Below are 14,392 nucleotides of genomic sequence, written 5' to 3'. Positions count from 1 at the left end.
AATTCCCTACATTAGGTCGGTGAAGGTACGCTAAATATTGCTCCTGAGTATTAAAAATGCGCGTTCTGACTAGTAGCTCGTGCTGGCCGCACTGCACCGTCCCAATGTTCACTGCGATTCAGATGCACTGTTAAAGAACGAGTATAACGCAACAGATCGCTGCCGCAAAAAAAAAAGCAGCGCTCGCGCTATCAGCAGAGGGCCGAAGCTAGCGTTAAACCACATCTAGCCGGTCTGAGAGCACATTGATGCCAAGAAGTCTCGTCGCCTAGACAACCTTGGCTGCCCGGTATTGCTGCGCGCCGGGTGCACAGCGCGGGAAAGAGGTCGACATCGTCTTACATGTCACTGCGTGCCCTGGCGAAAAATCCTCCCGTGTGTGTGCGTGTGGTGCGCGTGGCTTCTCAATCGGTAGAGTTTATTAGTCGGTGTTTAGTTTGAAATGTGCCTGCGCTCTGTGCTCCACCTGTGTATTCTGTCAATGCTGATTATTGCGAAGGTGCACCATCCTGAAGACTGGACCTGTGGATTCATTTTGTGGAGCACTCAAAGTGAAATAGTGAGTACCGCTCTCCGTTGTTCCGTTCAGCGCTTTGTTAACTGCGTGAGCACGAGAATAACGCCTTCAAACAATTTTGTTTTCAACTAGTTGATGGCAAATCAGAATTTGTTTACTTAGCGAAAATATTTGTCCGAACTGTTTCACGGGAATGATGGCGAAGTGTGATTGTGGGCAAGTTTTTTTGTTTGTTTGTTTAGATTGTTTAGAGTACAAAGCAGAGCGAGCATGCGCCACTGAGGTTCAGCGAAGAAATTGAACAGATTTTTGCTGTGCCCTTTGTTGGCAGCCGTTTATAACGAGTCCCACTCATGCTGCACATCAATTTTAGTTTACTAATTAATACAAGTGTGGGGACGGCACCTGTTAGCTCTAAGCATCAACCGTATCTAAGACGCCTATGCTTGGGCATATCGGTAGTTCATTTATTTTCTTTTTTTTTTCGTATTGCACAAAAAGACCGAGAACGGAAAAAATAGCGTAGTGACCTTGTCGTTCTTTTCGGTTCTTTTTCGTTTTTTGCGGCAACACCACCGTGATAAGTCGAGTTGATGCATCGGGTGACAACACACCATATTGCGTCGCGTTAGGTGCGCCTCGCGAAGTTTGCCTACTTGCTAATACATTCAATTCCGTTAAATATGTCTTCACCAGTATTTTCGTTCACCCGCAACGTACCGTGACACTGCCGACAGCTGTGTCTGTGTAGCGGATCGAGCACTGAAGCTGGTCTTTTGTTTGAAGAGACTTTTCGTCTGTGTGTGTGGTCGAATTGCCTACTTGAACAGCGCCAACGCTCGTTTGAACATAACTACTGACGTTCGAGCCCATTTCATTCAGATTGTTTCCATCATGTGCAACTTTCAAAATATTGTTGTTATTCAGAGTTTTATTGCCATCGCCTCGCTTTGGCGTTTACCTTCGCTAAATACTTGAGATGTTAAAGGTATTTTCGCTAAGTGAAGCGTATTATTAGTTTTTTTTTGCAGAAGAACACTTTGATGTTACACAACCTGCACGGTATCTAAGCATGTGTTGCAGCCAAAAATGTAAGACTGGACAGCATATCTATCTGTGAGCACAACACGCACAGACACTGAACAGCCTACGCTGCATCGGGAAGGAGTTATGCTTTCTCACCCTGACATCATGATTGAAACAAATTGCCCTAATTTAGCAGTATGCCATGGTCATTGAGTGAAGGTAACAGGGTCACTTTATTCGGAAATTCCCAGCCAATTTGGCGGCTATGGCGAATTTGAAAACAATTGTGCTGATTTAATGCACTGAAAACAGTGAACTGCTTGAATATTTCTTAGAGAAAAAAGTTTTTGGTCACGTGGTTGCCTTTCAAACTTTCAAGACTGTTTTTTATCTGTTGTTTGTGAAAAAAAATATTTTACAAGTTCCGCACCTTTTGTTTATACCAAGTTTGGTACATGTTAAGTAAAGTGGCTTATGTAAGCTGTTTGAAACTCAGCCCTAAAAATACAAATCTTCGGCCACATGCGTCTGCAAGAATTAGCCAAAGTGTGTTATGTTTGCATTTTCTCATTGCTATACTGCTCTATGTATGAATATATGAGCTGTGACTACTTACTTCACAGAAAAGATATTTCGATGGAAAATTATTCTTAGACATCTTAGGCTGTTAACCTCTACGAGAAAATATCACTCATTTCACAGAATTGTCATTTTTGTCTGTATTGAGACGCAATTTGCAACATGTGGCGGTCCAATTAAAAATCACTTTTTACCTAAATTGTAAGCAAATAAACGGTTCTTTGTATGTGACAACTTTCATAATTACAATTTCTATTTCAAGGAATAAAATATTTCTTTTAATTTTCCCATCAACGTCAATGGGGAACTTCGAGGCGTCAGCTGTCGTATGACCAAATGGCGAATGGGGAACTCGGAACTTCAAAAATCATTTAGGGGCAAAGCCCTTGAAGCCGTGAGTCGTTCCTTCCTCTGTATTCGTACTAGTATTATGTAGCCACTTGTTGAGTTGCACAATAGATAGCGTTAGTGGTTTTCACAGCACATACACGGACAAAATGATGATTCGTAGGGCGAATCGTTCGTGCGTACATTTGTGCTTTCGTCCGTTCGTCTGTGCATCCATCCGTCCGGGCTCCCGTGTGTCGGTCTGTCCGTGAGTTGGTCCGTCTTTCTGTTCGTCCTTACTGGCGTCAGACTGTCTGTCCATGCCTTTGTGCGTCCAGACGAACGAACGCTACGCCCCACTCATCATCATTCACTCCGTGGATACGCTGTGATCTTTTTCTCAAAACATAAATTGCTATGACAGAATTTGGAACATGAGAACAACTGTTTATTTGCTTCGATTTAGGTACAATGTCTATTTTAATTCAACCACCACATGGTGGAAGTTGCGTCTCATTATCGACAAAACAATTATTTTGTGAACTTTGCGATTTTTTTGTCGTAAAGTTTGACAGCTTGAGAGTTCTAAAATATTTTTCCCTCCAAATATACCTTATGTGGATTAAGTATTCACTCCTCAGATATCCATTCAATGTGCAGTATTGATATAGAAAAATGCAGATATAACACATTTAAACTAAATTATTTGAGGCGTATGTGGTAAAAACTGGTAATATTACTGAGCTTCAAACACTTTACGCAAGCCCTTCACATAACTTGTGGACCAAATTTGGCACGGAAGAAAAGATATTTATAAAATAATTTTTTTCACAAACATTCAGACGAGATTCCTGGAAGTTCAGAAGGCAGCCACGTTACCAGTAAATTATTTGTCTGCGAAATATTCTAGCAGTTACCTTTTTTAATGCAGTAAAATCGGCGCGATATTTTTGAATACATTTGCGGTGGTCACCAAAATGGCTGGGACGTCTGATGTGGAATAACCCATTAGCCAATTCTTCTATTATATAATCATGTCACTGTGAGTCAGTTCAAGAACACTAGTATTATTTGCATTTTAATACGTAACTGTACCGTACTTAATTGTACAAGTTACCTGCACTGAATACCTTCTCCATGCGCATACCGTCATGTATGTTCAGTGGACCGAAATCCTTTCCGTTGGTTCTTTCCGTAGATTCCGTAGGCACATATCAGTGTACTTTGGCCCACTGAATACGGGTATGCACCACAGTTAGGTAACAGTCTATATGAAACCATGAATTCAAGAACTGTACATTTTTATACAATATGGGCTAAGGAACCACTATATAGCGAAAAACCTCGATGGACGGAACGAATGAAGATTGAAGCTCAAGCTAAGACCAAACCGAGTCCTTCCGGAAACCATTCAAGAATGTTATCCTCAAAGCCATGCCAACGTTTAAAACTGCGTCAGAAAAAAATAATGCATTTTTTTTCTATCTGCAGTGGAGATAGCACAGCAACGCGAAGTCCCCAAGCTCCGCTGGACTTTAGCAGTTATTTTGCACAAAAAAAATCTGCATGTCTTCGTTGGCTTAACCAGCATTTCGAAGTGTGTGCAGACAAGTAAGTGATTAGATGCACATTCACAATGCAAGTGTGACGTACAAAAATAAACTCGAGAAGATTTGCAGTAAACACACGAAGTCTGAACTCGCGACCACTTAGTCAGCATAAGAGTAAACTAAGCACGACAGGACACTAAGGTACGGCACCGTCTTGAAAGAAATTGGCCTGTTTAGGCATTGATGGGTCCTTTGCACACGGCGTGAACATTTCTGCAGTTACCCTTTTTTCTAGGAAGTTCCACAAAGAAGATTCAAAAATCAATATACAGATTTTGCGTTCTGTGATTTTACTATCGAAATAAAGCAAACCACAGAAACCTCCCTTTTTATCTTACAGCTAAAATCTAGAAGTCTTGGTCCATAAACATTGCTAGAATATTCTGTGTAATAGCACAAATATCTCCGAAGTACTGACAGCGTGCAGTGCCGCTGATCTTAGAGGCACTGCAAAAGCGAATCAGGTGAAGAAAGCTTTTGAGTGGCGGTAAAGAAAAAAAAACACATAATACGAGAAAATATGAAGGGCTCTTGCCTACGAATTGCCTTGCGCGAGGGCATAACTGGCAATGACTTTTTTTTATTTTAATGTGGCGTGGTCTTTTTTTCTGTGCAACGAATAGATCTGGCCCGTTTGAACAGTGTCGCGTGATTGAAAACATGATAACGCTGAAGTGTGCGTGTGCAGATAAATCATGCGGGAATATACTTCTACCGACGGTTTGAATAGAGGAATTGTTGGGTTTAAAATACATCATTTCACGGGTCACCTTATTTATAGACCCGAAGAGATCCACCTATAAGGAATGGAACGCCGAGTGTGAGGACGAAATCGGTATGGTGAATGGCAATTGTGTGTTTAAGCTTAAGCTCAGGCACAGCAGAATTTACCATCTGTACAGCAGCCACTAAAGAGTAAAGTGGATTATGGAAACTGCTAGGCTTTACAACTTCCCTGGTGAACATTTCATAACATAGTGTCGGCAATAACGTTTCTACTCATCGCTTTTAACCAATCGATTAGTCAAAACAAGGCTGTTTTTAGTAGTTTTTTTTCTTGCAGCCTAGTTTAAACTGACCTCAATCTCGATTTTCCTTCACCACATAATTATGAAAAACATCAATATAACATACCAAACGTAGTTCGAATGGTGGCGCAGCAAGAGCAATTCGCCCGATTGACGGGAAGTTCTCTAAACTAAGACGATTTCTCTATTGTTGTGTTCTGGCTGATTCCACTAGCTCGCTGCTTTAGTGCAGGTTCGTAAGCCACTCTCATACTACATTCTATCTACCTTCTGATAAAAATGGGTAAAACTGGTATGCCGCTTTCCCATTGCGTGATTGTTGAGGCAGAGTGGTACTCAACTGCACAGGCAATTGACGGCGCGAATAAAAGAGCACACAGGGAACATTTGTATTCACTCGCGTGTAAGTTAATTTCTCGCGCCATCCAGGTCTTGTTTTTTCAAATAATCAACGCTAATGAAGCAAATCATATTGAGCCTGTCTGCGTATTTCTTTTGTGTGAAAACCAAATATAATTAGCACACGTTGAAGTCGCTTGCGCAAGAGTGGTTCACACAAAAGCTAATCAGCACATAGCTGGTCCTGGCTAGGTGTAGTTTTCAGCCCACACATTTCTATTCTATACGCGCTGCACTAAAGTGCGCATGAAAGCTGGCCCTTTATTTTATCTGTTCTAGTGTTTGCATGTATCTTTTTTCCCACTGTGGGCGTTTCTTTTATTTCTGTGTAGTCGTTTATTCCCTAAGGCGTCGTTTTTATATTTTTGTATTTAAGAACTATTCTCAGTGAACATTTCGTTCCTGCTTTAACTTCTTACCTTTATTGTTTTCTTTCCCAGCCAGAGGTCTGCTATGGCGAGCTCCTCGGTAAATCAGCGCGCCTGGCCCAGAACCAGTGAGGCCAACGGTGATAGTCACTGCATCATGGCTGTGGACGTGGAGCCTTCTGCGGCTATGTCCGACCATAGACCACCTTTGGCAAGCTCGTCGCGGAAACGAAGCACCTGTTCGAGCACCAGCGAGGACACGGAACTGTACTCGGCCACTGGCGACGACTCGTCGGATGACGACTTCGAGACCGTGAGAAGCAGGAAGGCCAAAAGAAGAAGTATCAAGTCGTCTTCACCAGCAGGGACATTAACGTCTCAGTCAAAAGGAGAATGCTGGCCGCACACCATCCTCTTCATGCCCGAGGACTCCACCATCAGCCTTCGAGCAGTAAACAGGCAAGCTCTCTCTATGTACTTTGAGGGGGTAGCACCAAACGACATTAAGGATATCCGGGTGAACACGCGGAAGAATATTCTAGCTGTGGACACAATGACTGCCAGCGCCATAGACAAGCTTCGCAGAGTATCAGATTTGGGAGGCATCAAAGTACGACCGGTTATTCCAATGGACGGTGCCTGCACGGCGGGAGTAATCTACGACATTGATTTGGCCATAGCAAACTCGGACCTCCCAACTCTCATAAAACCAGCGAACGAAGGAGTTCTCATCGCGAATGTACTTCGCCTCGGAAACACCCGATGTGTAAAGATAATGTTCAAAGGAGATTCCATTCCGTCGCATGTCAAAGTGGGACACTTCCGACATCCTGTTCGACCATTTGTCCCTAAACCACTCCAGTGCCATAACTGCATGAAAATTGGTCACATCAAGAGTTTATGTACAAACACCACAGTATGCCCCCGATGCGCTGAGCCGCACACTGCAGACGCATGTCGGGCAACAAGTCTGAAGTGCAGAAACTGTGATGGTCCGCATGATGCTGCATCCAAGGAATGCCCTCGGATTAAGAAGGAAATCGCCATTATCAAACAAATGGTTAGGGACAATTCAACCCACAGAGAGGCTGCTGAAAGGGTACGGCGGCGACGTAGTCGCCGACGGAGGCGTGGAGGACAGAGTGTTGCGCATAACCCATTTCCTCCGAGCACGAGTGAAGTAGTAAGCACGAAGCGAAAAGAAGTGGAGAAGCTCACAGCTGCGGATGAGTGGCCTACGCTTCCGCGTACACAGCCTGCAAAGGAGCCTCCTGCGAGGCCTCGCCGCCCTACACCTTCCACCGAGTCTACTTCCGTTGAGGATGTGTCAAGGGTCGATCGACAGATCATCCCGATGTTACGATCCCTCGTCGCTGTCATGGCAGACATACTAAGAAGCCTGGGAACTCCAACCGCTCGAAGCGGGTTACAGGTGTTGGACGCGCTGAGCCCAGTCCTCGCCTCCCTCGCGTAGAGTCATGGCAGGAGATCAACAATCGTTCCGCAAAGACGTCAGAGAAGCATCAGTCATCCAGTGGAACGCAAGAGGACTTAGATCACGGATTTCCGATTTTCGTCAGTACGTGTTTTCTAACCTTTTCCCAATCATCGTAATATGTGAACCGAAATTATCAAACCCGATCAGGCTATCTGGCTACGAATCAATCCCGTCCAAAACCCGAAACGAAAGCAGCAAGGTCATTGTGTATATTCGTCGGGAGCTTACCTACATCATTCAACCTGTGTCGCCTCATGATGAGAACCAATATGTTTGCCTGACTGTGAAGCAGAAAACCCTCACCTTCACATTAATAGGTGTCTACTTATCTCCCTCAGCCCGTTTTGATTGCCAAAGACTGGATGACATTCTTTCGAGCGTCCCGGATCCGTGGATAATTATAGGAGACTTCAACGCCCACCACCCAATCTGGGGAAGTTCAAAAGTCAATACCACGGGCCGGAGGCTGGCTTCATTTGTATCGACTCATGAACTGTCTCTACTTAATGATGGGAGCCCTACATTTCTGCGAGGATCAACGTACAGCAGCTGTTTGGACTTGACGTTCGTGTCACGTCGCTTCGCCACAAGCGTTAAGTGGTTTTTAGACATCGAGACACATGGTAGCGATCACATCCCCAGTTATCTCACCATCGAAGGCTTTGCTAGCGACCACCCGCCGAAAACCGTACGGAAGATCGATCTTTCAGCATTCAAAACCAACATTGAACACGCTTGTGAAAAAGGCTTAACCTCTGACATTGAGCAAGCGATCAAACAAGCAGCGCAGAGTGCGATGCGCACGCTGGCATATTCTTCAAGGCCCTCAGAAACGGACATGGAGTTAGAGCGACTCCGTGCGACTCGTCGGCGTGCGGAGCGTAGATATCGACGCACAAAATCCATTCAAGATCTACGGATGGCCAGGCGCATGCAAAAGAAGATCCAGCGTCGTATAGACAAACTGGAGTTTCAACGGTGGGCGAAATTTTGCGCGAGTCTAGACCCTCGCAAACCGCTTTCTCAAATATGGCGAACCGTGCGAGGCCTACGCACATTTCCCCAACAACGTTTTCCGTTTAAAGCCTTGGCCCTTTTCCAAAATAGAAGGGATATCGAGGTAGCGGAAGATTTTTGTAGGAAGATTGCGGGCCCACCAAATTGCACAGAAGCCCTTACTGCTCATTACACGCCACATTCACTTGACCCGCACCTGGACCTGCCTTTTTCAATGGAAGAACTGAATGTGGCTCTTGCTTCATGCAATCGATTGTCATCGCCTGGGCCGGATGGCATATCATACCGCCTATTATGCAATCTCGGTGATCGAGCACGAAGTGCTTTGCTGGAAGTATTCAATGAGTCTTGGAGAGATGGAACGGTCCCCAGAGAGTGGAAAACAAGCCGGTTGGTTGCACTTCTCAAACCTGGAAAATCGCCTCTAGAGCTGACATCATACCGCCCAATAGCGCTGGCTAGTTGCGTAGGGAAGCTGATGGAGCGAATGATCCTTGCCAGACTCGAGTGGTTCCTAGAACGCCATAGAATATATCCAGACGCCATGGCCGGTTTTCGTCGTCTTCGGAGCTCCATTGACAATGTCATTGACCTGGTGACCTACGTACAACACCAGAAAATGAGCAGACGGTTATCTGTCGCACTATTTTTAGATGTCAAAGGAGCATATGACAATGTTTCTCACGAAGCCATACTTGACGCCCTCGAGTCAGTTGGTTTGGGTGGGCGAGTGTACCGCTGGATCCAATGCTACCTACATATGAGATCATTGTTTATGCAAACTGATGATGGGCCGACTTCTGAACATTATACACACCGTGGTGTTCCTCAAGGTGGTGTATTGAGCCCCACACTGTTCAACCTGGTTCTGATCGGTCTCGTTGAACGCATACCAGATTCCGTGCAGATATCTCTCTATGCAGATGATATTTGTGCCTGGACATCAGGTGTAACACGTCCTCAGGTACGTGCGAGACTCCAGAAAGCAGCGAATTCAATATCGGCGTACCTTAGAGAACAAGGCCTCGAGATTTCTCCTGAGAAATCGGCGCTGGTCGCGTTCACGCGGAAGGCAATGACGTCATATCCCATCGCCATCAATGGACACAGTGTCTGCTACGCCAGGACCCACAGGTTTTTGGGGGTCACGATCGATCGAAATCTCTGCTGGAGTCCCCATGTGGCCACTCTAAAGAAGCGCCTAACGGCCATCGCACAACTTTTCAAGTTCCTCGGAGGCAAAACGTGGGGCACATCAGTGCACGCGATGTTGCATTTGTACAAAACGCTGTTTCTGGGGTACATGCGGTATAGCTTGCCGGTTCTGACGAACGCTTGCAAAAGCAGTATACGCACAATAGAAAACGCCCAGGGCCAGGCACTCAGAGTTTGTCTTGGATTACCACGCTGTACATCAACAGCGGAAACCATCGCAATCGCCAAAGATCATCCGGCCACAGTGCACATTACTTTGGAGGTGCTTAGAGCTCATATTAGACACCTTGCTCGCGCCCCTGCCCACCACCTAGCTTCGCTTCCAGAAGATCGACCGAGTGCCTCCTTCTGTAAGAGAGTATTGACTTTCCGTGAGTGCCTTCCAACAGTCTACACACCTCCGGAACGGATACTAACACCTCCTTGGTGCTTGGACCGACCAAAACTGCGCTTGACAGTGCCGGGGATTCGCAAGAAGGCGGAGCTCTCGGCGCCAGCTTTAAAGCAGATGATTCTACTCATGCTACACGAAGAATACAAAGATCATGTCAAACTTTACACGGATGGCTCGACAACTGTTGGAGGATCTGCAGGAGCTGTGATCTTCCCAGCAAGAGCCGAAACCATCCAGTTCAGAACGTCACACAAGACGACATCGACAGCCGTGGAGCTCGCGGCACTCCGCAGCGCACTCCGCAGGATTGACCAAGAGACACCACAAAAATGGAGCATTTTTACTGATTCGAAACCAGCTCTCCAATGTCTACACAATACTCTACGTCGTGGACCTCAAGATCAATTGGCGCTCGAAATACGACAACTGTACCATCACCTAATAGACGAAGGACATGACATATCTTTTCAGTGGTTACCAGGCCATTGCGGCATCATCGGTAACGAGCATGCCGACAATGCAGCTAAGAATGCTCACGAAAATGGAGTGATGGAACCTATTCCACTATCAAGAAGCGACGCAGCAGCAAAGATTAATACGCTTGCGCAGGATGTCGCAAGGTCTATGCGGAATACGCCCGGTTTTCTCCACACCCGTCTTCACCGCCTGGACCCATGCCTACGACTTACTATTCCATCTGGCCTACCCCGATCCGAGACGACCCTTCTCTGCCGTATGTGGCTTGGGGTGTCTTTCACGAACGCTTTTGCCTGCCGCATCGGAATGAGAGACAGCGCTACATGCGACCATTGCGACAATGACGAAACAATTGAACATATTTTATGTCAGTGCCCCCAGTACAGCTCTCAGCGACAGTCCCTCTCAGCAGTGCTTGCTCGCCTCGACGACCAGCCATTTTCTGAGCAGTCAATCTTGGAATGTCGGAAAGATCGACCTTCACGCCAGAAAGCAACGAAGGCGCTGATGAAGTTTCTGCGAGCGACCCGCCTCGTAGAACGATTGTGACACTACTGTGTGCGAGTGTGTGTATGTGTGTTTGTGCTTCTCTTCCTCCCTTTCCCCTTACCCTTTCCCCAGTGCAGGGTAGCAAACCGGATATGTTTTCTGGTTAACCTCCCTGCCTTTCCGCATTAAAATTTTCTCTCTCTCTCTCTCTTTGTTTTCTTTGTTTCTTTTTTTCTTTTTTCTTTCTTTCTTTGTTTCTTTCTTTCTCTGTAGTAGGCTTGACCTGTATATTTTTCTCTCGTTGCAGTTTTTCTCCACCAAGTTTTTTTCTTTTCCTTTCTATCTCTTGTACTATCTCACTATACTTACACTGCCATCACCCTAAGCTTTACATTCGTCCACCTCAGCATCACTTTCTTTTACCACATCCTGATGATCGATTGATGGATATCTAGGGTTTAACGTCCTAACATTACCGCATGAATATGAGAGATGCCGTAGTGGAGTGGACCCGGAAATTTCGACCACCTGCGGTTCTTTAACGTGCTCCCGAACCCGAGCACACGGGCCTGCAGCGTTTCCGCCTCCATCGGAAATGCAGCCGCTGCTGCCGGGATTTGATCCTGTGAATTGCGGGTCAGCAGCCGAGTACCTTAGCCACTACACCCCCGCGGCAGGGTGCCACATCTCGATTTAGTTTAATAATTCAAACTTATTCAGTTCTTTCACCGACGTACAGTGGTATACTGGTCGTTGTAGGCTGATTAACATTCCTGCATTTCCCTCACTTTTTGTTCGTTCGTTTCTTATTATTGTAATAAAGCCTAAACGAGAGTGAAAGGAACAGGCTGTATGTTTCAGATGACGTTGTTTATCAGGCCGAACTAGCTGCCTCTAAACGGAAACTCAGATTAGAGATACACACCGGCACTGATAGCAGCGAACAGAGCTTCTGCCATCGATCCACTGACAAACGGTGAAGCACGTCGGCATTTATACATGTGCTCGCCTGAAGTATTACTGCTAGCGGCTGCGCAGGTTAGAGAAAAATCTTTAGTGTTCGCGAAGTGGGCGTAATCTTAACGAAATGATCTACCACAGTTCCCAAGCTTCTCCAACATTTCAGGCAAATTTCGGACATGCCTTGGCCTTCCAAGATGCTCATCGACAGTGTCAACTATTGTTATTGCACAAGAACAACCGGTCACAACGCATATCATTGTCGAGACGCTGAGAGCGCACATTCGGCATTTATCACGGCTACCGTCACATCATTTAGCGTGTTTGACAGCTCGGAGGCCCCATTCTTCGTACTGCGGTATCATGACAAAACATCAGGACATACTACCGCCTGCCTGACAACAGCAGAGCTCGCAGCACTTCAAGGTGCAGTAAAGTACATTCTTCGCCAGCAACCTAACCAATGGGCAATCTTTTGCGACTCCAGGTCAGCCTTACAGTCACTACGGTTTGTTATGCAGCACGGGTTACATGAACAATCAGTATATCAGATAAGGCACGACTACCACGAAGCGCTCGCGGAAGGTCACGATATTGTATTTCAGTGGTTGCCGAGTCATTGCGGAATCGTCGGCAATGACCGCGCGGATGAAGCTGCTCGATCGGCTCATGACCAAGACCAGCGCACGCCCATACCACTCTTGAGAACCGACGTAGCAAGGCTACTACAATCACTAGCTCGCCGTACATCTCTCCTACAATGGAATACGCAGGGTTTTTCCAACACGCACCTGTTTTCGATCGACCCAAACTTGCAACTTCGTTTGCCATCCGGGCTCCCACGATGTGCTGAAACTTTGCTGTGTCACATGAGGTTGGGCGTGGCATTTACGAATTCGTACTCTCGTCTCCTTGGAATGGCGAGCACTTCGGCATGCAACATCTGATTGATTTGTGGGGTTTAACGTCCCAAAACCACCATATGATTATGAGAGACGCCGTAGTGGAGGGCTTCGGAAATTTCGACCACCTGGGGTTTTTTAACGTGCACCCAAATCTGAGTACACGGGCCTACACCATTTCCGCCTCCATCGGAAATGCAGCCGCCAAAGCCGGGATTTGATCCCGCGACCTGCGGGTCCGCAGCCGAGTGCCTTAGCCACTAGACCACCGTGGCGGGGCGGCATGCAACATCTGCGCCTGCGAGGAAACGCTTGAGCACATTCTATGTCATTGCCCAGCATATCAGACCGAACGACGTATTATGGAAGCCAAGCTCTGTCAGCTGGATTCACGGCCGATTACAGAGGAGAAGATCCTGGGACCTTGGCCGACGGTTTCCCATACGCGCAAAGCCACGAAAGCCCTCTTGTACTTTTTAAGGACCACCAAACTTCACGACCGCTTGTGAAAGAACTGTGCGAGGCCGTGCTGTCTAGTCTCGAGCTGACTATTTATGCTTCTCTTTCTTACTCCTCTTCATTTTTGCCTCTTTCCGTTCTATTATTCTCCTTTTCCCCCACCCCAAGTGTAGGGTAGGCAACCGAGCCAAGCTTGGTTAACCTCCCTGCCTTTGCTCTCTATTGATCTCTCTCTCTCTCTCTGGCGAAGTGTGTCACATTGTAACTTTGCTTTGTTTTAGCGGTGCACCTCGGTGGTGTTACTAATTACAGTGTCCTCTTGTACAATCCAGATTTCTCCTGCTCTTTCCAGTCATGTCTTGTATATTAATAATTGTTTCTATCAGTGTAGGTCTGGCTTGGTACCAAACAAGTTGTTGATAGTACCTGCTGTCACTTTGTTGATTGCATAGTTGTATATTTTTATTGTTATTTTGTTCCCGATCATTGTTGCGGTTGCTTTGTGGACGTATTTGCGTATGTTCTCGCATTCTTTTATTTGTTCTGCCTGCTCCTGCCAAAGGCTTTTTTCAAAGGCTGGCAGTAAATCTGAAAATAAAATAAAAATAAATAAATAAAATGCTGCTGAATATTGCATACAGTGTAACGGGCGATAACAAAACTTGAGGAAGAAATGTGGCACTATATAAAGACAAATGTGCATAGAAACGCTTCACCGAACCTCGTCGTATGTTGTAATAATAAGCTGCAGTAAACAACTTTTACTGGTGAAACCTAAAATGGCGATCGGTGAAGACTCTTAAGATGAGAGCCGAAGGGCATCTGCATTGACCAATGGTATTAGGTTGTTTAGGTGAGCACTAGAAGAAAGTAAAACTTATTCTTTGACAACCCCGTTCTTAATATCGTATTGTGGAACCTAATGCCCTCATAGAAATAGTGCCTTAAAAAACTACGGTATACAACATAACGCGAACCAAATATTGTAGCACTCCCCCGATTTCTTTAGGTCTCACTGCCTACTCTGCGAGGCATAAAAGTTGTTTAGGCTAAGCGTCATAATCTCTAGGCATTATGCAACACTGCCCGGTAATCATGGCTCCGGCAGTATGGCTCCACCACCCATC

At 45.9% G+C, this 14,392-nt stretch overlaps 1 protein-coding gene across 1 annotated transcript in view; it reads left to right on the top strand.

The window, feature by feature from the left end:
* The first annotated feature begins 261 nt into the window (after nucleotides 1-261).
* The window catches only part of LOC119186547 (cardioacceleratory peptide receptor-like), a 289,051-nt gene continuing 274,920 nt past the window's right edge, over nucleotides 262-14,392 (top strand). Inside the window, exon 1 of the mRNA XM_075869559.1 lies at nucleotides 262-559. Coding sequence (XP_075725674.1) covers nucleotides 443-559 — 117 coding nt within the window. The 5' untranslated portion in view covers nucleotides 262-442. The remainder of the gene's footprint in view (nucleotides 560-14,392) is intronic.

This window comes from Rhipicephalus microplus, chromosome 7 (genome assembly GCF_043290135.1).
Source record: "Rhipicephalus microplus isolate Deutch F79 chromosome 7, USDA_Rmic, whole genome shotgun sequence".
Lineage (NCBI taxonomy): Eukaryota > Metazoa > Arthropoda > Arachnida > Ixodida > Ixodidae > Rhipicephalus > Rhipicephalus microplus.
This window is presented reverse-complemented; position numbering and strand designations above follow the sequence as displayed.